The 25,415-nt window shown below is 36.4% G+C and overlaps 1 protein-coding gene across 11 annotated transcripts in view; it reads left to right on the forward strand.

Annotated features, from left to right (window-relative positions):
• The window catches only part of TFPI (tissue factor pathway inhibitor), a 40,307-nt gene that overhangs the window by 11,669 nt on the left and 3,223 nt on the right, over window positions 1–25,415 (forward strand). For 7 of the 11 annotated variants that reach the window (XM_035899030.1, XM_035899033.1, XM_035899034.1 and 4 more), the window contains 6 exons: window positions 686–805; window positions 7,747–7,947; window positions 16,853–16,891; window positions 19,430–19,606; window positions 21,188–21,283; window positions 21,763–21,855. In XM_035899030.1, coding sequence (XP_035754923.1) covers window positions 691–805; window positions 7,747–7,947; window positions 16,853–16,891; window positions 19,430–19,606; window positions 21,188–21,283; window positions 21,763–21,855 — 721 coding nt within the window. In that variant the 5' untranslated portion in view covers window positions 686–690. Of the gene's footprint in view, window positions 1–685; window positions 806–7,746; window positions 7,948–16,852; window positions 16,892–19,429; window positions 19,607–21,187; window positions 21,284–21,762; window positions 24,632–25,415 lie in introns of those variants that run through there. The other 4 variants (XM_035899037.1, XM_035899036.1, XM_035899039.1 and 1 more) reach the window with 3 other exon arrangements.

Below are 25,415 nucleotides of genomic sequence, written 5' to 3' on the forward strand. Positions count from 1 at the left end.
CATGCCAGCTGCCACGGAATAGAAGTATTTTCTTTATGTGAATGACTATGGTTGCACTGATCCTATGTGAAAAATAATAGCTCTGCACTTAAGTGAGGTATTCAATATTAAAGGGATCTACAAGATACAAAATATTTTTTAGAGTATTGAAGCCCATGTTGCAAAAATTTCACTGATGCCTGGGAAATGCAACTTACACCAAAGTCCAATAACTTGATAACTACAAATTGATGAAATACTTGTTAAAAATAGAATCCTATGTTTGTGGCAATGAATTTAGGGTCTGCAGGCAGAGTAAAACTTATTTGGAAGGATTGGGTATGCCAGCCAACTACACATAGTGTAAAACTAATGAGGACATTAAAAAGTACGAAGTGTTACATTTTATATCATTATGTACTCTGGGACATGATTTCAATTGTGGCTTAAAATAAAAACAATAGCAGTGCCTCTAATCTGTACTGGAGATGGGATAGGAGACTTGCAATCAGCTGAGCACAACTATAAATCTTGCCTTGTTTTTCATTGTGCTTACAATATAATTATACTAACATAACTGGTATTATTTCCAAAGCTCCCAGTTTGTATACCTACCCATATGACTATGCACTACCCTGCTAATGACTTTTGCAGAGTACTCAAGGAATTTGATTGAAGAGTATATTGTTATTTGTATGTTATACAGGAAAGATGAAAGGAAGAAAGAAAGGATGTTCCTTACCTTTAACCTTTATCTTGCTGTTCGTCTGTGTCACTGGGCACACAACTATTGACTTAGATGACGACAAAGAAGAGGGTGTTCTGGGTAAGAGGTTATGAAAATGATACATAAAACTATCTCAAATAACCCACAATGTTAAAACGCACTGTAGCTGTAATTCTGTACTTGAGAATTTTTCTGGAAAACTTTTGAAAGTGGAACTAAGCTAAAAGTACATTGGTTTCTAACAGGGAGATGCTTAGAATTTTGCATTAAGCTCTAGCAAAATTGCCTTCCATAAACGTTTCCATTTCCCATGCTTTTTGGAACTTCTAATCCTAATCAAACATGGTTTTAGATATCAAGATTATTCCTTGAAAGCTCTGCCTTAGGACCCATGGAAAAGTTCAGTATTTAGGGAAAAGAATATACAGCTGGTAAACTCAGGTTTTATCTCCCCACTCAGATGGAGCAGGAACATGATGACTAACATTGTAGGCTGATGTTACTCTGTCATGTGCACAGCTCTCTTGAGTCACAGTTAATTTGCAAAGTTTGGTCTAAAGCTGATGCAGTTACTGCCCTAGCTGTTTTTCTGGGCCTTGAAGAAACTCTTTGTGTAGCCCCAAGTGATTTGATATTGCTGGATAAACAAAAACTCACTAGTTAGAAAGAGATTTTTGTTAAGAAAAATGTCAGAAGTGTGACTGTTAGAACTGGGGAGGTTCTTGGATTCTTACCATTATAAGATCATTGTTTACTTTCACTGAAATTAAGTAAGGTGGATCAAACTTCTACACGGGATATCATTGTCATAGATATTTTAATTTCCTCCCAAACAATTTTGAGAAAGCAGATGAGGCAAAAATAAACTATTCTTCTTTCCTTTGAGAAAATGATTTACAGTTGTGATCTCTTTCTTAAGCTGCAGAGAACTATGCAGCAGATACTTCTCCCATTTGACAGGTCTGATATTGAAACCTAACTGGGAATGCATCTAAGGGGAACCTTTTTTTTATGTTGGCACTCTACTCAATCTTCCCATGTCTTTTCCAAATTCCATCAGATTATTTCTCTCTATCAGTCTTTTGCAGCAGTGTTCCTAGAGACAAAAATATTAATTGTGCATAATCATAGTTATAACACAAATGAAGCTAGTGTTTTAGGACCATGTCACAATCAGTCACTACAATTAAAGATATGCACAGTTCCACATTAACCATGTGGTTATCGTTATTGTAAGGTCAAGACTATTTCATACAGAATAAATTTCTTTCTCTTTGACCTGAAATACATAAATGATCTTCTTGTTCTCAGCTTTATAAAGATCCTTAGGCTAAGCTTGCAGTTCATGAAGTTCATTGTCTTGCTTGTTAAAATAACACACTTCATCACCAAAACAAGAAATCTGCTGGATTAATTTTTTCCTCTATTTATGTACTTTGTTTATAAAAGACAATAAGAAAATAATCTCAAGGAAATTAAATATTTTTTTTTTTTATTTGGCATTATTTTATCACCGATTAGTTTACAACCAATCATTTAAGATTATACAATGACTAGTTGATTTAGTGTGAGGAACAGTTCTGAACTTTTGGGCTTTTTTTTGGTTGGTTTTTTTTTTATCTATTAGTATTTAAATTACAGTAATAATTAAGGTTGAAAATAAAGTCCAACAGGATAGAAAGGATTCTCAATTTGTTTCTTCTGGCAAAAACTGTAATTTTTCCACCAATAAATAAGGATGATGATAAAAATAAAATATATAAAAATAACTATGCAAAAAATGTATAAATATATAAAAATATATAAAAATAACTATGCATATTGTTCAGTAATATTTTATGTGGTTGGGAGCACTTTAGTTGATGTTCCAAGGCCTGAAGATGACTCACAAGTTGAATGTGCTTTTTACTTGCATGTGAAAGTTTATCAAGAATAAATGTGACTTCTTAAAGAAAGGGTAGGAAACACATGGGTAGGAAGAGCACTGAAGAGTGTGCAGGTGGGAAGCTGTCATAGTGACAAAGATGGAGAGAGAACAAACAGCTATTTGTTAGTGACAAGGTGCTTAGTATTGATATCACTTATCAAAGAGAGACATTTACAAGAAAGCCTGGAAAGTTGAAAGCATATCTCTATAATTAAGGATAACCACAGAAAGTCGTAATAAGTTTGAGAACCCATAACCTAAGCAAACAAAACCAGAAAGTATTTTACATAAAAAGTCAGAAATATTCCTGACCAAGTTTTAATTCCCAATTTAATTCATACAGTTCTGTTCTGAAAAGCAACTGTTCAATAATACTGTTGTCTTTCATATCTATTGTGCTGTAGGTATAATACTGAAATCAGTTCAGTTTCTAATTAAAAGAATATGTTTTTAACAACTAGCCCTGCAGATTACCCTTAGGAGTCTGAAAGTCAAGTTAGAGTCTTGTATTATGGCTACAGCCAGGGGAAAAAGTATTGGTTTTAATTGTATTCATGTAAGAGGTTTAGAGACATTATTCACCACTTCTGGTTTTGTAATATTATATTGCTTACTAGTAAGGTGATGACAGTGCTTTGCACTAATCATATAAAGTCCACGTGCTCAGAGCTACAGCATGACCAACTGCAGATTATTAGAGCTCTCACAATGGAATTACTGCATGTTAGTTGGAAATAGCTGTTCGTGTGTTAAACAGCCATGTCTTGAGTTGCAAAAGTTGCCATGTGAATGACAATAAACGTGAGAATGGCTGTGCTGTGTAGGAACAGTCTTGGCCCGTACCCTGTTTCTGTCAGTTGCCAAAAGTAGGGAGACTGAAGGAATGGAGGAAGAAGGTAGCAACATAAAATATCTGTGCTAAATTCATGCTCATTGTGAGCCATTTCATCAACATTACTTTGCACTTACCCGAAACTATGAAGTGGAAAGATTGTTAAGACAGACCAGTGGACACTTGGTGCCTTCTGTTATGAAAACATATGTAGCTGATGTAATAAAATAATTAATTTAAGGGGGGGGGGGGGAAGGGGAGGAGGAGAGGTTTTGCTTTGCTTTATTTTATTTTTAGTATGTCAAATTGTCACATTTGTGTGACGTTGAGCTTAATGTATTTCTAGCAAAACAAACTCCATTTTCTTGGTCAAGGGTAGTACAGTCTTATAAATCTATAGGTTTTCTAAGTTTATTTGGACCAGATGCCTAAATTTGATGAGTAATAAGCATTCAAGAGGGCCGGATTCAATGTGGAGGATTAAACTCATTTTCTTTTTAAAAAGACAAATGCAACATGTTATACTTAAAGAGAGTCGATGCATTCATAAATATAAGGTGGAAAATAACTGTTGAAGTACCTGTATAACTAGGTTATATTTGCTGGAAAGTAAGTGGAAGTTGCAGAGCATTACAAAAATAACGCCATGATGTTTTAAAAAAAGGCAAGTAATTCTGTGATGTATTAAGAAAAAAAACAAAGGATAATTATTCCAGTCTATTTGGCAGCAGTAATGCCTCAGGTAGAGGATTATGTTCAGCTCTGGGCAGCACACTTTGACAGTAATCCAGACCCATAGGAAAAGATCCAAAGGAGAGTTGTAAGAGGGTTAGAAAACAAGGCTAGTAAAAAGGTTGGAAGAAGGGTGTTTATTAGTATAGAGATAATTAAAAGGAGACAAAAGTCTTCCAAAAGAAAGAAAGACTGGATGTTTTTACATTATTCTGTCTATGCACTGAAGGAAGTACAAAATTATTTAATAAGTCATAGTAATAAAGAATATTTGGGCTGTATATTACAAAAAAGGCCTGGCCTGCAAGAAGGGTAGTGAAATCCTGGAACTCGCTGCTTCAGGTTGCTGGGAATTTCACTTCACTGGAGTTTTTTAAGAACAATTTGGACATCTGTCAGAAAAGGTCTCAAGGTATTTATACCACTAGAAATACGCCAAAACTTGATTGAGAAACTCCATTAAAATTCCTTCCATCTTTAACCTCCCATGTTTCTATTGAAGAATATTCACTGACCTTCCTGACAGATACCTTCCCTAAATGTCATATCCTGTGCTTTTCACAGGGGACCTAATACGTAGTAGGAACAATTTGTTCCAGTGTTCCAAGAGCAGAGGAGGAGACCTTATACTATGAATTCATTTTCTCAAGGTATATTCCACATATGAAATAAGTACAGGCAGATTTGTATCAATGCCAAACACACTTTCTGCTGCTCTACTCTGAGAAGGAAAGCTGATTTTATATCACCTGTGTGACTTAAGTGTTCCCAGGTGTAAAATAATGTGGAAGAATTCTTTCATTGATCCCAGACACAAGAATTATTCAATTCCCATGAATCCCTTTGAGACTTTTTTTTCTTCAGAATCACTTTGTTATTGTTCAAGGTTGGAGGGTTTGGCCCCTGGGGTTTTCACAGGGTACAGATTTTAGTCAAAGTATGGTAACTTGTTAGCAGTCCTAAGAAAATAAATGTCTGATTGCCAAGAAGCATGACACAGCTAGTCATTATGTTTGCAGCAGATGTCAGTGCATCTGACAGTGGTAACAGTGTCACTGTGACTGCAGAGGAAAGGCCTTAGGGGGTAAGCAAAACAATGATTTACTTCTGTGGATTTGATGGGAAATAGGCTAGGAGTTGAGACCAGAAATTTCCTAAGATAAACTCTACTAAGTCATTTGTTCATCATCTTTGTGTAGTTTTGCAACTATGCTTGCATACTATTTCTGCCCACAACATTGGTGTGGCATAATGTAGCAAGCAAAATGAACTGACATAACCCCGTGTCTGAGATTCCAGTAGTTAGGAAACCTAGTAAGTTTTCATAACCTCTTCTAGACTGAACTGGGTCACTGACACTGGTCATGTAGGATATCTTGTTTCTTGTGTGCCAAGAAAATAACATGTTTATAAACCAGCTGCCAGGCCTCACCCCAACTGCATTTGAGTTATATCTGTTTCTGCAGAGTTCTGAATGTTTGATTTTACCATTTCAGGAGTTATTCCAGAAGTTACTGAAAACTTTGATGTTTTGAAGGCATTTTTTGCTATTACTGAGTAGGGGAATTCCAAAGTTTCATTTTGCAATGCAATATCCTCTCAACTTTTCAAGTTGAGCCTTCTTAAGTCCCTTCCAAAGGATTCCCAAGCCTGTTGGAGAACTTCAGGCCTTTGAGATCCAACTTGGAATCTTGTGACTTCTAAATCCTAATCTTTATGGACTTCAGGAAGACCCAGATAAGGAAACTGGCAAGAAACAAAATTCAGAAATCTATTCGGCAAGCTGAACTCTATAGGAGTTAAAATGTTTAACACCTGTTTAATGTTTCTTTTAATTCATCAACATTTCCTATTAGTCAGTCTTCAAATAATATTTTCATATCTATTTTCCAAATTTCAAAATCTGTAAATATAATTTCAGTAATGAAGAAACAGTCACAAACTATTTTAGGCACAGAATATTTAACGAAAATTTTGAAATTAGTCCTCTTAATCTGCATTTTAACACCAAATTTTCCATTTTTGGAAGATCTAATTGTGTGCTATAATTTTTGTGTTGATGGTAATTGTGCAATAAAGGTTGTTCATTTTTCAAGGATTTAATGTTATGAGTTAAAATATTTTAGTGCTGAAAATTGGGGTTTTTTTTCCTGTGGGTTTAGTAGTTATCAGTGGCTCAAATGGAATAAAATTAGTAAACTTCCATTGACCTCCATATTTATGAGCATTTATCTCAGCTGTGCATTTCATTTAAAGATTACATAAGGCCAATTTTATATGTTAAAATTAGATATCCACAGAGCAGCTAGGCAGTAGTTGTACCAATTTCCTTTCTTACCATGTCGTAAAGCCTGATTTTTGTGGATTTTTTTAATTAAAACTAGAAACTTAATCTAGTTAGTAGTGATCATGCAAACTCATGCCCTCTTCCCCCTGTCCTGTCCCATCCCCCCCACCCCACCCCGTTTCCTGGGCCACTGGAAAGAGCACTGATAGATACTTTTGTATACACATGTTAAGAGAAAACAATGTTCTGATTACCTCTGGGAGAATGAATGAAAAATTTCAGGTCTGTTCTTCTGGCTGCTATTGCAAGCACACAAGCTCTGTAAAGCTTTCAAAATCCTCTAGGATAAAATAGCTCTTTAGAAAAGCAAACCAGGAAAATATTTTAAACCATATATTGATAAGGGAACAGTATCATAAACTGGATCGTGAGTCAGAATTTCCTTATAGACATTGACAGTGTAAAACTTTGCTAGTGTTCTTCTTCACAATATATATGCCAATTTTTACAAAACATTCCCTGACCTAATAAAGTATATTGAAAAACATGGAAATTACACTGTTTGAAAAGATACAGTTTCTTTTCACCTGAGCTTTCTAGTTGTGTACTACTTAGCTCTTGAGAGCTCTAATGCAAGAACAGTGAGATCAAAGAAAATAAGGCAGTATGATGACCTTTCAGTTGTACTGGGTGGGTTTCTGTGCCAGTAAAGTGTCATCTGATGGGGGAATGGTGCCCTCTGCAGGGCTGTCTTGCTTAGTTCATCCCACGCTGCTTGCGATGAGGTGGCTTTGCGAGCTGCGTTCACTGTCAGAAGTGCGTGGAAGAGAGCACAAGGAACCCTTTCTCCCACCTCCCACCCCCCCTTTTTTTTTTAATGCAGATGTAGTAATTGTAATCTTTGGGAGCTACTAGGATTTTCTCAATGTGTTGGTTGTTTAGAATTGCTAGCCAGCTCCTGTGCGTAAGCCACTATCCATAGATATTTAGAGATTTATGATGAGGAGTTAAAGTTTATAGTATGAGCTGTTCTGGCTGAAAACTGAAACCACAGATTTGGTCTGATTGAATGGCATTTGTGTTCCAATGCAGATGATGACTTTCTTTTTGCATGTTCTTTTTAGCGTGTTCAGAGCTTTACAGCCAGATGTTATGCAATGCCTCTCTAGCAGAAGATGCAAGCAATCTCATTTTGAAGTTATGTTGTACAGTAAAACGAACTAACATAATAACAGTTATTCTACTTCTCCTCTGTATTGCAGGTGCTGCTTTGCCACCACTGAAACTGGGGCATTCAGTCTGTGCCATGAAAGCAGATGAAGGTCCATGCAAAGCAATCCACATGCGATACTTCTTCAATATTCAAAGCCGTGAGTGTGAAATATTTGAATATGGTGGATGCCATGGCAATGAGAACAACTTTCTAACACTGGAAGAATGCCAGAAGAAGTGTGTGGTAACAGGCCAGTACCCATTCTTTTATCCTCCTATCAGTTCTTCATTGGCATCTGTTACTTCTCATCCACAAACCATATGAATTTTGGAAGTAGAGGCCCTATTCAGTTCCTATTAATACAGTAATGTGATGCCTCTAATTATGTTCCCAATTATACTATGTTGTCGTCATCTGAATTATTTTACGTTGTGCAAGCAAATATTCAGGATTTTGAAAGATAAGTGTGCATTTTTTTAGACCTGTGGAATAGAGAGACCAACGCAAGAAAGCTTATTTTCTAGCTAGAGCCCTGTTTTGAATGAGTTCTTAAAGTGAAATTGATTTTGAGGCTGGGCTAAGATGGTGGGCAGCACAGATGTTCTTTATTGCTTTCAGAATATCTAACCCAGGTTTCTCCTTCACATGAAAAGCTGATAGAAGCTGTCCAAAATCTTGGACATCTACTATGATTCAACATAATTAGAACTACACTAGTAAATAATTCTCATTAAAAATGTCAGTTTGTTATAAAAGATCTGTTTTGTTGAAACCTCATCAATTAATTCTAGAAAGAGGAAAATGAGAACCAAAATATGATACACAGAAGAATATGCAGGAAGTGCCTTGTGAATGCTGGTTTTGCTGTTAAAAATGATCCTTGTAACTAACTAAGGCTTTCAGCTTGTGAAAGTAACCAACTCCTGTTCCTCACAGGAGTGTATGAAAGTTAGAAGATTCTTAAAATTCGAAGTTAATGCCAATGGTGCTAGAAATTTGGCAAGTTCATATTTTTAGAAACTGAAGGAATTCACATCTTATTGAGAGTTTCCTCTGGATACCTCATATGGATCTTGCTTTCATGGAACTTAAAAGGAATGTGGCTGGGTGTGTAAACAGGGAGTGATAGTGAGGGAGGTAATAGAAATAGAAAGAAAATTCCAGAATAGAGTGCTCCTCAAAGGTGTATGATAACCCTCAGCTAACATACCAAACATATGGGGGTTTTCCCAAGTGAATTTTCCCAAATATAGGATGTTCATTTATTTAGACTTTGAGGTAAGATAGAAGGATTCATTCTCAATAGAAGGAACTTTTCAGTCACATATGCCTTGCTCAGCAGCAAAATATGTCATTAAATGTTACTGAGCTCAAGACAGTGATGCTGGGCAATCCTGCAGTAGAGAACAGTCTACAGGTTATTCTGAGGATGGGCAACAAAATCAGATTAAAATTGTTAAACGCTCCTGCCTGTTAGAGATGTACCCTGGCAGCATCCTACTGCTATGCAGATCTCCATAGGTGTCACTTTGTTTGCCCTATTTTCATAATTTATTCTAGCCCTGGGCCTTTCCATAAAACTGGAAATTTGCTGATGTGCTATAGGCACCGAGTTGATTTGCGGGGTATAAATTTGTACCTTCTAGGATTAGCATAGATGGCTTTCAAGCACAGTGAGTTTATATATGTTACAAAAAATACTTCCAGAAATTTCAGATTAGAAAATTGATTTCAGAGGCTACTTCTGGGGTTTTCTGACCCAAACAGACTATATATATGACAAGCTGATTTACAGCATCGTGCTTTGTCTGTAATAAATGTAATTGTCTCTGTTAGCCATCTCCGATCCCTTCCAGCATTCACATCTATGTAGTATTTAGATCAGGCCTTAAATGTGTTACTTTGTCTGTTTCACAACACATCTGTATTTCCTGATAAAAATGACTATGAATTGTGTCACTAAATTTATTCTAAACGTCAAAGTTAAGTATGCGTCTCCTATCCTCGTGTCAGAGTAATGGCTGGGGCTGATATGCACATTACTCTAAGTAATATTTTAATAGTGTTTGTTAGTTATAATGTTTCTAATTCTCAGAATATGCATTAACTGATCATGTCAATAAGCCAGGTACTGTAAATAAGGAATTTATTAGCTTCCCTTTTACTGACAGAAAAAGAAAGGCAGTAAGGTACAGAAAAATAAGTGAAGTCTATAGACTGTTTTACAATCGGAGCAGGGAGTACAGCGCAGGGTGTCTGGCATTTACTTGACTAGCAGGTATAAACACTCTGTATGAACTATATAGTCTTGATGCTATATTGCATACTCTTAATACCTATTTACACTTCCACAAGATTCATCAAGTTTTTTCAAATAGTGACAGGTGTTTAAAATGAAAGGAAAAATTGCTAACAAGTTTTTGCAGGTTCTGTTTCCTTATACGACTTTTCAGCTACCCATATAGGTAGCTGATGTTTCCTCTCAGGTGTAGGTAATGTAATAAAACAATTTGTTTGAATACAAACCAATGCAACAGCAATGCATGTCATTGTCCCGCATAGGCCTTGTGAACTTATCAAGTCTGTAATTCAGTTCTTTGACTCAGACTTTTCTCCATCTGTATCCAGTCCAGCCACAGCAAGGGAAAGAATAAGTGAGTATATACGTTTATTACAGATTTCTAGTATGACAATTTCCCATGGTGTTTATGATTTACACAGTAAAGCAGGGTTGCTTTCTTACCTACACAAATTGAGCCAGAATAGTGTGGCTGAGTGGAACAAGGCCTCAGTTGGACTGCAATTGGACTGCAGCAAAATTTAACCTGAAGTGTTGTACGTGAGCACAAAGTCTCACCAGTAAGAAAATATTGGAAGAACAGCTAACAGAGGAAAATGCATCTTTCCTAAAAAGTATCCGTGGTCTTAATCCCTTTGATCTTCCAGCAAGGAGATGGCATGCATTTTATTTACTCAATAAATATTAAGTCAAGGTATTATTTACTGTTCACACCTATTTTCTGATCTGCTGGCACCACCATGCCTTTCTGTTATTGTACCTGGCACTACAGACAATGCACTCAAAAGAAAGAAAAAAAACCCTAAAAAACTCAAAAAAGCAAACCCACACAAATATGAACCGTAAATTTTAGAATGAGAGTAGATTTCAGTTATTTTTCTAATCAGTTATGGTTTGCTTTCAAACAATTGCATGCTTATAAAATTTTCTTATCAGGATGGAAAAAACACTACAAAATTTCACTAACAACTTGTCAAAGTAAAAAAGTTCAGATTACTCCTGGCAGTTTTTCAGTGCATTTTACTCTGAAGAGTAATTTGAAACTTACCTTTTGATGGCTTCTAACAAGATCTACTAGTGAGCTTCAGAGACCAGATGTGCTCCAGGGAAGAAGTGGCAAGAATCAATCAGTCTCACTCTGTTTTCAGGAGTCATATATGGGTAAGCATAGCGCTATTAAAATATCTTGAAATGACATCCCAACGAGGAAAAATTGTATGGAAATCATAATTCTTTAGCTATTAAATAACATAACGTAGCATTTCAAGTAAAAAAAAAAAAAAAGATGACACAGAGAAAAGCATCTTCCTGAATACAAACATCTTGCCTTCAATGTAAACACATGCAAAGTCAATGAAACTGTGTCCTACTTGGATCTGAAATGGGTCTTAAGCCAACTCTTACTGAACTGGCTGAGAAGGGAAAGAACTTTTACATCAGCGATCCAGTTTCTTTTCATGCTGAAGTCTCAGATACTGCTAGAACTGCAGATTACTATTTTGGTGCTCATGTACCTGTATTTGTTTCTTTAGAAATCAGTTAGAATAAAAGCTGTTTACAATATTGTTCTTTCTCCTGACTAGACTATTTGTGTCTTGGAATCTTCATACCAGAGTGAAAAAACAGATACAAAAGTAAGATAGAATTCAAGTAATATGTTTTTAAATTGTCGTTAGAAACTTCTGCATAGGAGCAGATGACAGTTCTTGGCAGAAAATCAAATAAAGTGGAAATTCATTACAGAGGAATGGCAGATTTGGGATGTTCTTAACCAGTATACAAAACTAACATGAAAATTACGTTTTGCTCCTTTTCTACCTCTGACGTTTTGTTTTTACTTTTCTACAAATTGTCCTATCAAAAGTACTAGCAGTTCATCCTGTTCAGGAACTGAATCCTACAATATTTGAGGAGAGCAAATAGCCTTGTGCTGGTTATAGCACAGCTTATAATCAGTAACAGATTTCAGATTTCTTGTATCAAGGCCTAACTGATAATTCTGATACCTTGGTATCTGGGTCATTTTGTCCAACCAGAATATGCCAGTTAGTGCTTGTTAGTAGAGAAGGTAGGGATGTAGTGTTGAGGCATAAAGGCAGGGGTTGGTCTTGCTTCCAATTGGACTGAAGGTTGCCACCTACCAAACTGGGTGTGAAAGACTTACATTCAGTGTTTGGTAATCATCACTCCCATAAAGGTTTATGGCTAAAGAAACTGATGTCCTTCCTCTTCTTAACCCAGCCTGGGCAGATTTTTGAGTATTAATTAATATTACTTATTCTGTGTGGTTGTCCAGAAGATCTGTGTCTATCAGAATTGAATGATGACATTTTTGTGAGCATTCAAGACAGATTTACATTATTTTAAGGAGTTAAAAATTAATCAAATTGTGGCATTAATATTTTGGATAATAATTGTCTGTTTATCAGACAAATGACCTCTCTAGACTTAAAATTCTTCCTCTGTCATATGGCTCCATGAGCCATAAGATCGTATCATGGATTTCACTGCTTTTTTACCACGCACCACGTGCTCCTTCCCCCCATGGACAAACAGCATAAAAGTTTCTTTCTGTATTTTTTAAATTTTCAGCACAGAAATTGATGAAACTTGCTGCTGAACTCCACAGTTAATAGGTACATACAAGTTTAAAAAATGAATGTTGGCAATGTCATTGAAAGAGAACAACCTTCCTTAAAAGGCATTTTCATCGCTTCTACAGTGTTTTGTTTAGAAAATTGTGATTAATCTGTTTCTAGTTATCGCTCCACAAAGTTTAATTAATACAGTCTTTCAAGAAAAAAATTGAAAGTTATTTCTCTTCGATGAGCATTCAGTGTCAGAAAGACCTGGCATCTAAGATGTGAAGGTAGCTCTTCTTTTTCTGTCACCAGGCTGGCTTTTGGTACTTTACATCTGGTGTCTGGTTTTGGGTTCCAGCCGGACCCACAGCATTTTTGCCATGCTTGGAGCAGGATGATTTGCAGGACTGCAGCTGCCAGTACCTCATCCAAAATATGTGACTTCCTGGTAATTTGGAGTGTTTGTCCTAAATTCCCGTTTAAAGGCTAAGACAGAGGCATAAATTGAAAAAGGCAGGGTTGATAGATATAGAATTTGGAACTAAAAGTGTCCAAAAGTCATGATCAGGTGCCATGAGTGAAGATCTATAAAATTATTTCTTCAATCTAATGTTTCTATTTTGACTGATTCTGTTATTTTGGTTCTGACATATATGTTGGATCAATATCTGGAGCAGATCTTCTGGACCACATCCTGTACCAGCATATAATTGGCATAACTCCATAGAATAAAACCAAAAGTTATTTAAAATGAGAACTGGCTTAGTGTCCACATCTTAGTACTCAGCCCAAGTACCGTATTTGTTGTATGCAAAATAGTGATCCAAGACTCTTCAAATGTAACATCTGCTATGAGGAACTGGAGCAGTAAAGGCTCATTATTTCTGTATTCTCTGAATGAATAACAGCAGATAAAATGGTTTGGTGGCACAAACAGTATGCTGTTGACCATCAGCCATAAAATAAACTAGTAAGTTAACCCACTTTTGCCAACATAATTCAGAAAAAATATAATTCAGTAGGTTCTATTCATTAAAGCTGGCTCTGTCTGTGTAGTCAGGTAGCATATGGTTATATTCATCTTACTTAATGTTTCCAGTATTTATTACTGCAGGAAAATAACTATTTAGTAACTGTAGAATGCAGACTGAAAAGGCAGTATGAGTGATAGGAAAATGCTTAAAAATAAAGAAAATTCTGAGACATACTCAGAAAATTATCACTGTGAAGAACATGAAGGTCAAGATTACTAAAAATAAGCTAAAGAGAAGTTATACAACATATACAAATTCAGAAGAGAGAGTGTGAATAGTCAAAGTGTCTGATTTTCCGATATTAAGCACAAATACAAGAATAAACGAGCTAACAAGAGTGAATTGCCAGGTTCCTTAAATCAGAACAACTTCTTAAAATTTTTGAATGAATAAGCCATCAAAGACAGAAATGAGTAATTTCCAGAACTGACTGAAGTCAGTACAAGAGAGTTCAGAGCGCCCAACTACAGGTTGGCCGCTCCAGGACTCTCTTAAGACAGCATTCAGGTTCAAGATGGCTAGTTCTGACTCTAGTCTCCTAGAAATAAGCTGCATGTTTTTGTTTCATGTGCCCAATACTCATCAATTCAGGGAAGAAAAAAATTACTCTTAAGAGGAGTTTGCCTATATGCTCCATTGTTTACTGGGTATGAGTAGAATCATGAATGTCATTGCTAGCGCAAAGGTCCTAATTCTGAAGGCAGTGAATATATATCTTAGGCTACTTAAGCTTCTAACATGGGAAAATACCTGCTGATAAAAGGTTCTGGACATGACAGAATTCTAATGTCTATTATTTACTCAGCAGATCTACTCAGAAATACAGTTTGTTTACAAAGAAGAAGTTAACTCAGCTGTGGATTTGGCTTTTTGACTGAAACCAGAAGCAAAAAGACACTGTTGACATGGTAGAAAGATTAAAACATTCTAGGCCTGTACAAACTCACAATAAATTCTTCCTGTTCTGTGCCAGAAGAGTAGAGATCATATGCCAAAGCATGATTGCTGATTTTGGCCTGAAGGAAACAGCTGAGTGAAATTAGTGAAATGGCCTGATGTGAGTGTCCACGGTTTAGGTCATGGGTTTAAATGCTGAAGGCACAGCCTCCTACTAATAGGAAGCACTGGAAAGATGTTCAAACAAATATGTCACTCTAAAATGCATGTTATGTCTTTTAAATAATATTTTTTTAAGGATGCCAGATGCATTGTCCCAGAGTTGGAAGGAAAATGTATCATGACAGAATTTCTACCTGATAGATTTACTTTGAAAATATAACACAGGCCATGTTTCCAGAAGAAAAATAAAAAACTGTGGTATGATTATGGCACACAAGGGCAGTACAGCTAATGCTAAAAGCTTACTAGTTATCCTCAGCACTTCTTAAAATAGAAGCTACAGAAGGTATATCACTATATAAAGGATGGTTAGAAACGCTTGCTCTGGCATACGAGTGGAGAATAAACTGCTAATATTCCTTTCAATTTTGGACTTTGAAGAGATTGTTATAAAGGAGGTGGGGGGGAACTTTATTAAAAGTACAAGTTACAGAGAAGATAAGGGTACAGATGGCTCAAGTCTTTTCTGTTACTGCTTCCATAACAAGGAAGAGCACATTGGCAACTCTACTTTCCAGCAGAAATTGTTTTCAGTATGAGGTCTTGCTAGTAGGTACTTCCAAGCTGAGATAGGGCACAGTACTCCTGTATCCCCTACCCTCACCATTTCGGCAGAGCAACTGTCTTTCACACAGAAAGTCACAGAGGGGCTGCAGTGATGTCCTTTAAGTGTATGAGTTAGAAGCCTTCTGGGAAACATGGTATGAGAGACTAATGCATGTGATTTAAATTCACATTAAAATCTATATTTCCCTTTTAATTCCCTTTCATTTCATGTTTCAAAGAGGGCTAGAACGTGGGTTACACTGAGACTTTATGAGCAGGTCTCTGGAAAATGTGTATCCACTGGAGCAGGAAGAGCCATCAACAGTAGAAAGCAGTTTTAATATGCTTCTGCTACTGAACTGCTACCCTTGGCATGTACTATAGGGAACTGCTATCTTCTTAAGGGGGACTGAGGTAGCTAGGTAAGATGAACAAGGTCAGACAAACTCATTGCTTCATTATAGTATGTTTGTTTGCCTGACAGAGCAAAATGCAAAATAAAATTGCATTTGCTTTCCAGCAGGCACCTTCAACCAAAGCATTAGCTGTACCACTCTATCCCTTCTCTCAGATGCAAGAGGCCAGTAGGCAAAGGAGAGTTTTAGAGAAACTAGCATTTTATAATGTCATTTAAAAAAGCACAAGTACAAAACAAGAATTATGAAGCAATGTAATTAAGATTACTTCGGTGAAGTCCAGAAGCTATTATTTCAGGTGTTTTGCAAAATATCTACATAATAGAAAATACATAAGCTGTCCTTGGCCACTTTTCTCTCTTCCAACTGCCGAAAAATTTTCAGCCTTTAGTGCACGTTGGTTGCGCCAGTTTCCTCTTGGCCTCCTTTGTAATTTTATGGTTAGGCAGTCTCCTAGAGGGGAAGAAGGTTTGTTTTCAATTGCTGAAAAGGAATGTGGGGTTGAATTCAGATATCCAGCCTCTTAAGTACAATAAAACCCAGGCTCTTCCATTAAAAATTACAATAGCAACTTCATCACTGCTGATCAGGCACTAGAAGAACAGTGTAAACAAATTTGTCATCTATACCACCCTAAAGATAGTAGGAGATGCTTAGTTGAACGGGCTTTAATATCATAAACAGCATAATGAACACTTTACTTGGACACTACATAGGATAGCAAAGGGAATTAGTAAGAGAGAGGTATTTATTGCTAACTAGATCAGCTCTGAAGTGATTAGCAGTATCAGTAGCTACAGCAGTTGGGTTAAGTCTGCTAATTACTCCTCTTTTGAGGAGTGAGACTACATAATACAGGATCCTGGTTCCAGTAACATGAAGAGAAATTTCTCTGTTCAGTTCAATATTGGCATAATTTGATTCCAGTACTTTCCATATCCTCAAGTTTCCAGTATAGCATGTCTTCTCATACCAAGGAAATGATACTTCAGTCTTCCAGCACAAACTTTTGTGCTCCTTCTCTAATAAAGAGAAGTAAGAAGGGGAAGTGATGCTTTATTCTTCCTCCACAGTGCTCATAGCCACTGCTAAGCACCCTGGCATCCAGGTGAGACTTAACATGTCTGCTTTTACTAAATACTTTTCATTTATATTGCAGAATTACCTCAGAAGATGATGTCACAAAAAAGTAAGGAAGGTAATTATGTTTACATAGTAATCTAAGACTCTTATACAATGGTAAAGGATTTAGTTTCTTTTGATAAATTCTTTCTATATTGTTCCAAGCTATCTCCTAATAAAAACAAGAATGTCAGACTAAAGTGAGTTCTTACTCCCAATCTTCTTCTATATTCATCAAAGACTTTGAGGACATCTGTGGTCACTGAAGATAGTAGCTGCAGTCTCTTCTGCCCAAGATAAACACATCACGAGATTTTTGTTCTCTTTCTTCAGTAAAGAGAAAAGAAGGACTCTACAGGATTCAGGCATTATATAATTAGCCATGATGTGGAATTCTTATTGTGTCTTTTGAGAATAAACTCAATGCTTCCTCCACTGTTAGCAAAAATAGGAAAAAATAAATCTGAAACAGGAATTTTCAAGCTTTGCCTGGGTAGGAGCTAGCAGAGAATAGGGGACATCACCTATCTACTCATTACACAAGGGGGCAAATTTCCCAATCCTGAAAGGGCAGACTGTTTACAGAAATTTAAATGACTGATGCCCAGACTTCCTAAATAGCCAATGCTTAAGCACTAAGAATCACTTGTCTGAAACACTGCTGGTCTATGGAGGTAACCTACATTCCTAACAAGGATATTTAAGTTTGACACTTACAATACAGTTTGTGAAGACTTATTCCACCCCACCCTCTCTTTCCATATTAGAGATTTATCTGAGTTGGGCCCAATGCTGGTAGCAGAGTTCCCTGAATACAGACTTGAGTAAATGTCTTCATAAGTCAGCTCCTCCTTCTCTGCTTACCCTCCTTCCCTTAATCCCTTCTTCCACTTGCTTCCACTTCAATTGGTGTGCATTTAACTCTTCACAGAAATACCAATATTTGCACATAAATTTTGAAATAGACTTAATTAAATCATTTATCTTTGCAGAATGGTATTCTGGAATATTTTCATACTGAGATGATGGATTTCTTTTCCTGTTGTTACTGTCTTTTCTATTCTTAATGCATAAAAAAAAAAAATATGTGATTCTATGCTATGGAAATTACTGAAGTTGATTTTCCACAGATGCTGCAGGCGTTTGGCACTACTTCCTTTAAGGTCTGACCCTAGTTCCCTGCTTTTAATGACAAAACAGAACATATCCTGTTAAATTCAGCTCGTGGTTATCATCAACATCATTACATGTTTACTATTGTTTCCAGTAATGTAGTCTTGAATATTGAGTCTCTGGAGAAAGACATTGCATTTAGAAGTATAAAACCAGTTTATATAGTTAGGATTATATTGTCTTCATGACCTCTCTCTTCAAAAGCTGGTGAGGGGTCTGGAGCACAAGTCTTATGAGGAGTGGCTGAGGGAACTGGGGTTTTTTAGCCTGGAGAAGAGGAGGCTGAGGGGAGACCTGATCGCCCTCTACAACTACCTGAAAGGAGGCTGTAGTGAGGTGGGGGTCGGCCTCTTCTCCCTGGTAACAGATGATAGGACGAGGGGGAATGGTTTGAAGCTGCGCCAGGGCAGGTTTAGGCTAGACATTAGGAAAAACTTCTTCCCCAAAAGGGTTGTCAGGCTCTGGAACGGGCTGCCCAGGGAGGTGGTAGAGTCCTCATTGCTGGAGGTATTTAAAAGAAGGATAGATGAGGTGCTTAGGGACATGGTTTAGTGGTGGGATGGCAGGGTTAGGTTAAAGGTTGGACTCAATGATCTTCAAGATCTTTTCCAACCAAAGTGATTCTATGATTCTGTGATTCTATATTTCATTATTGTTTCCATTATTTTCTTTTAAGAATCTAATTTTGAGAAAAAAAATAATATGGTGAGAAATTGACATTTGGGGATTATTGTATGGCTACGTGTTTTGCTTCTCTGCCATGATATCATGCCTTGATATTCAATCAGATTACACAGTATTCATTTGTTAACTTTTTCTTGGTTTATATTGCAGTTACTGATTGCAAACTAGAAACTGAGACTGAAAAATGATAGTTAGAATAGTTGCTCTGTCTCCCAGTTTCCTGTATCCTTTTATAGCAGTAGACTGTCACAGACAAAATGCATTGTTAGATTTTTTCTGTTCTTTTAAAAAAATAAAATCCTTTTTCCTTCTATTTTAACATTGCTTTCTGTATAATTCACACTAACATGGACTAAAACGACTACATAAATGAAAAGAATGTGTACTTAGATTCAAATGATCCAGATGAGATTCAAGTCTTGTTTTAATTCAGAGTGAAAACTAATTTTCTTCTTGGAGCTTCAATGTAGGAGGACACTTAAAAGAATCATTAGCCGTCATTTTCCAAGGTACAATTTACTGGCTACTTGAAAAGAGGGGGGGAAAAAAAGCAATAAAAATGCCCCTATAATGCTCCAGCATAATATTGCAGTGTTATATATAGAAGAAAAGCAGTACAATAAAGCAGCAGTATTTTACAGTTGGTCTTTACTTACAGGTTTATTTTTTAAACTTCCTCTGGTTCTATTGTTGTCTTGGAATGTGTGTTGATTTTTTTTCTTCTTCCACCCTGTTCATCATTTATCATTTTTCGTAGAAAAGCCCAACTTCTGCTTTCATGAGAAAGACCCTGGAATCTGCCGAGGCTATTTTTCCAGGTATTTCTACAACAAAGAGACAAAGATATGTGAAGTATTCAAGTATGGTGGGTGCCTAGGAAACCAGAACAACTTCAAGAATTTGGAAGAATGCCAAACTACCTGCCAAGGCAACTGTAAGTTGTTGTCCTTATTATTCTCAGTTTTATTCTTTTATAAACAATGTTGTGTTTTGAAGGTATCTTGCATGGTAAAAAAGGCAACTTAGGGTACCCTGAGGTGGCAATAATTTATATCTGAAATTAACATTAATTATATATGTTTTTACATAACAATACGAAAATGAAAAATATAAACTAAAAAACCTGATAGGTACTGTTAATTTTAATGAATATTACAGGACTCCTACTCCCACTTTTTTATTTCTCTCATGACAGTTCGTTGCCTGCATATTTGTTAATTCTACAATGTTCTGCAAAATATATATTAAACAGGTGTGTATAAGAAAGAACACTATTAATTTCCATAAGTCTGTATACTGTTTAATATATCTAAGCTGAAACACACAGTGTGTAATCTATAATTTGAAACAAAATGTGAGAAGCAATACAGACAGATGAAGTGGTTAAAGTAACATCAATTTCAACTGAAGAGGGGATTTGGTCCATAACAAGTACTGCTTCCTGGCCATACCCTGATATTACAGCATGACATTTCTCCATTAAACTTGCCATTAGGGGAAAAAAATTTGTAAACACACTTTCTAGGACAGAAATTTGGTTTGACTTATATTGTAAAAATATTGATACTTACTTTGAAGAAGGCAGAAAGTTTACAGTAATAGAGACAGGGAGTGAAGAAATAAATGGACCTATTCTGGTTACAGCCACAGAAGTCTTTTTCTGTAAGCTAAAATCTGCCAGCTGCTTGGCTTTATAGTATCATAAAGTGTTAATACGTATTTTTTTAGCCCATGCATCTGAATATATTCTTTTCAAACCAAGTCTTGTAATGAAAAGAGGTGCCAATCCAGGAATTTCTGGTTTTAATTCTTTCCTTATTGTGTGTTGCTAGCTTCCCAACAAAGAATTACAGGAAAACTATCCCTCACTTCTGAATGATTTGGCTGTGCAGCTTAGGCTACAAAACAGCCATTCAGACTCACCATAGTTCTCCATCTACTGCCTCATCTTACTAGTTCCTATGAATTGTTCTATATCATAATATAGTATCCTTCATAACTTCTCTCCCCTTCACAAAGTACTTCACTTTATTCATAGGACGAATACATTTTCCCACCCAGAGCCTCCAGACCCTTTTGTCTGGCTTGTCTCTAGTAGGCCTTTTTCCAGGACTGTTTCATAATCTGTCGTTTTGGCAAGGGGAACTTGAGTTTATTCATATTTAGAAAAGGAAAGACCCACTATGGTTCTTTTTTAAACATTTTTTAAAAGATATACATATAGAGCCATGTGCTTTTCCCCTACCTTTGTTGAAGCATTTCTTCCTGGGCTCTGATTCCACTTTCACTTTCTGGACTAAAAGTTGCAGAATACTTTTTCTTTTTTTTTTCCTGACTTTAATCTGAAATAACACCTCCATGTAAATTTGTATGAATACCCAAGAAGAAAGAGAGGATTAGGCGCCATTGCAATGGTTTAAGTAGGTCAAAGTTTTTACCTTAGTGATATTGAATCATTGACACCGGTTGGGTTTTGTATTTTTTCCTCATTGTTTTCCTTTCATTTATCTTTTAGCAAATTTATTGCCAACTGTTCCAGCTGAAGAGCATCCTAATACTGTGAACAGTAGTTCCCCAGAGGAAGAATCCAACCAGTTTCCTGGAATTTTTGGTAAGAATTTGCTTTTGCTGCTTATAGTTGTACTTTTTTAATGCAGACACTCCTTGGCTCGTCCACTCATTTTCCCATTTATTTGAAGATATGTATGTTAGTTGAAATACATAAGCACAGTGAGTTCAGTAACATTAGAACTAGCTTCAAAGCCATTTTGTTGTCAGTAATACATATTCTGAAAAAGGTTTACAATTGCAAAGGTTAGAAAGTCTGCTAGTAATATAAAAATAACCTTATCAAACCATGTTTGACTATAATCTTACATCAGTAAAATTAAAGAAGAAAAAGGAATCCATCCCAAAGTTGCCTCAGCACATCAGTGTCCTATGCCTTTGGGACTTAAAGAAATGCTGCCTTTTAGTGGTGTTAATACTGGCATGGAGAAGGCAAATGGGTACCAATCATAGCTTATTTTCAGAACTTGCTGTGTCTGGATAACCCATCACTTACTGTTGCACCCTTTTTTTTCCTTTTAGTTAATTTGCTGCCAACAGCTCCAAATGAGAAGTCCAACACTCTGAACAGTAGTTCCCCAAAGGAGGAGCGCAAACAGTTTCCCTTTTCTTATGGTAAGAATTCACTTTTGCAGTTCTTAGCTCTTAGTCTTTTATATGCACCTGGATTGCTTTTCCATTTCCACCTGTTTTCCAACGTATCTGAGACTAAGGAATGGGCTTTCATCTATGTCAAATGTTTTGACAAGCAGAGAAAGTCAAAGTAAAGAAATATATTGCTGCTTACAGGTCTTCCATAAGTACCAAAAAGTGGAAGACTGACTGTATCTTGTCCTCTTCTGAAAGTGTGTGCTTCTTGAAGGTGTGATAAATACAAAAATTTAAAGACCAAAAGCAGATTTCTTTCAGTCAAACTTAATATTTTTGTGGGGATTTAATTTGCAGCTGATTTAAAGTTCCTTTTACCAATTAAAAAAGGACCATATTTGAATTTTAGAATATGGCACAATATATTTATCATAATAAATTTTTTATTTTCACTGAGGCCACATTAAACTTAGTTCTTGGTTTGAGTATAAACAAAGTGAGTGTGAATTAATTTTGTGTCTGCTTGAAGGTATTTTTTTATTATGTACTACAATGCAGATGAGAATCTGGACCTTTACTGTAGAAGGATAGATTTTAACAGTTTCTACAGCTGAAGGCTGTCCACTACAGATTGCTGGTACTTGCTCACACTGTAAAGGGTGATTGAATTTGAGGCATGTCATTTTTATGATCCACAGTTATGCAAGAGGAAACAAGAAACAGTTGGAAAAAGCCTGAGCATTCTTGCCAAGTATTTCTGTTGCTTTTTTTTTGCATTTACACTTACTTGTACTTTTGGAATTGAGTGATGGCTTATAAATTCATTAAGGTGTTTGTGTTTAATATGATCTGTAAGAAATGGGCACGTAGGATAACATTCCTGTGCTCTTTACTTAGAATGGTATGTCTTAATAAAGCTTGAAAGTGTGTTGTATTCTGGGTTTTTTTGCCTGCACTGTGATCCACATGCACTGTTGGGTTGAGGTAAGTTTCTGTGACAGTTCGATTGTTTGTTTACCACATACAAAGTATCAATGCACTGTTATTAAAATGACTGAATATAAAACAGTAAAGCTTTTGGCAACTTTTTTCACTGAAAAATATTTGAATTATTTAAGGCCTGGTAATAAGTCTAGGGACATAAGAGTGTACACGTTCCCTGAAGGTTTTTACTCATAATATGAATCCTCAAGTCCCTAATCTAATCTATACAAGCAAAGGGGCATGATTCACTATGTTTTCTCAGAGGAAACTGAAGCGTTCTTGGCTGTGACAGCTATAGTGAATTTTCTGGTAGAGCAGATTTTGGGAGGGAGAGATGAGGTTAAGAGAAAGAGAAGACTCAAAAGTTGGTGGAAGAAAGGGCCGGGGAACAAGGGTGGATGGAGTCAGTGTAGCTGGATGGGTCAGGTAAGAAACATGGCCTTGGAAGGACCGGTGTGTTTCAGTGGAAAGTCTGAAGACCCCACAGGTTCTTTCCTACTATATAACCTCTGTCCTACTATATAGCCTGCCCCATGCAGCCACCTGCTGCCATTCTGTTTATCAGTCTGTACCTTTCAGGCTGCTGGGATGGGCTAAAACTTTGTGCTTTGTGCAATCCCATTACAGGGGGAGAGGAGGGCAGGGCCAAAACTGATAGCTGATTTCTCCAGAGAAATGTGGGGAACATAGCTTCTGTTCCTGCTATTACTAGAGGTAGAGGTGTAAACTGAAGTTGCAAGGTAGAGCCATCTCACACAAACATGCACTGTGACTCCCCATGGCCCCCAGTAAGGGACAAGAATCTGGCTGTGCACATATGAGGTCAGGATGGACAGTTTGGGATGGAGTGGCTGATGCCCATCTTCTCAAGCGCAGGCAAAGTAGCTGGTCTGCCACTGTAACATCTGTTTTGCATGTATATTGGCCTGGCTATATATTTTTTTTTAAATACATGCCCACCGTTAAAAAAAAAATTGCAAGAAATTGTCTCTTATAGAATACCTTGTCTCACAATTGAAATTATGAGTGCTGTACTCTGCATTTGATTTGTGAGATCTTAGTGGGATGCAGGATCAAAAGTCAGTTTTCAACTCAGCAAATATGGAATGGCACACAGAGGCAGTTCCTGTTATTACTTCTCAAAGTCAGGGCTATATCTTTTGCTGATATAAATTGACACAGTTCTATTCACAATAATGGATCTGCACCAATTTATACCTACAGAGTACTGTCGAGTGCAGGTGAATCATTATTTTTGTAATAGCTTGGCTACTTGAAGATTCTTTTATTTTCTCTTTGCTGCAACCAGAAATGAGATACTGAAGTCTGCATATATCAAAAGTCTGGCAATAAATCTGAAGTTTCATGAATGTCACACACATGTCTAGCGAAAGAGAATGCAGTGAGCATTGTTTCTCATTTCGAACTTCTTTTGTACTGTCATCAATTAATAGTTCATTGTCACACAACTCCAGCTAAGCCTAAGGGATAATGATTATTGTTGCAATGCAAGCCTGGGATTATTTTTGATAAATATGAGTCTATATCTGAATTTGCATGTTTTGGAGATTGTGAAATATGATCAAGTTACCTGTTCGCACCACAGAGGGGGTCGTCTGGGATTCAAGAAAATGCTGTATTGTGAGAAGTAAATCTTAAACCATACAAATTGTTTAGGTAGCAGTGAAGGGTAAGATACAATAGTCTTTTTATAGGTAAGAATAATAGCCTTTTTATCTACTGCTTATTTTATAGAATTAGTTTACCTATTTTTTTCAGAAACAAAATATCACATATTGCAGTTTTGGGTCTTATTCTCTCACCAAAATGAAATCAGTCCAAACATCTGCATCATCAAGAAAAAGAAGTAACAGAAAGATAAGATAACAGGAAGTTCTACACCGTATTTTGCTGTTGTAAAGCCTGAAACCCATTCGAGAAGCTCCTGCAGAGCTAGTGGTGGGAGTTCCACTTCCCAAGCTCCACTTGAGATGGGTTCCAAGGTCTAATTTCTTTCAAAAGTTTTTGATGGAATTGGCATGTTTCTAAGGAACAGAACTTTGCATTTCATTTTCCAGAAGAAAACTTTACACCTGGAAATGTTTGACTAACTCAGCTTGGAAGCTTTCACTTGTGCTTTGCCTGTATGAATTGTAAATTCTTTTTTCCCATACCCATTCATGACCTGATTTATGTTGCATATTTTTGGCAAATAATATACATAGCAAAGCCAAGTTTATGAGCTTGCTATTGGATATTTAAAACTTCTTAAAATCAGTTATTTTGGATAAACAGAATAGCATGAACACAAGGGTGAAACCAGAGTCTTAAGGCCTGTTGCTGTCAATGTAAATAACTGGTTGATTTCTGTGGAGATTGCATCAAAGGCCACAGGATGCACCATGTAGTTGCATTTATAAAAAAGTTAGAAAGCATTTAATGACATTTATTAATTTTTTATGTTTCTATGATCCACTTGATGTTAACATGTAATGAGTTATGTAATGTAGTGAGTAATGCTACTTGCACTGTGAAAAAAAAATTGCTAAAATGTAATCTAAATTGAGAAAAAAAGTAAGAGTTAAAACCAGCATTTCTATATC

The sequence above is a fragment of the Egretta garzetta genome, unplaced genomic scaffold (assembly GCF_000687185.1).
Source record: "Egretta garzetta isolate BGI_Z169 unplaced genomic scaffold, ASM68718v1 scaffold297, whole genome shotgun sequence".
NCBI classification, from domain to species: Eukaryota; Metazoa; Chordata; class Aves; order Pelecaniformes; family Ardeidae; genus Egretta; species Egretta garzetta.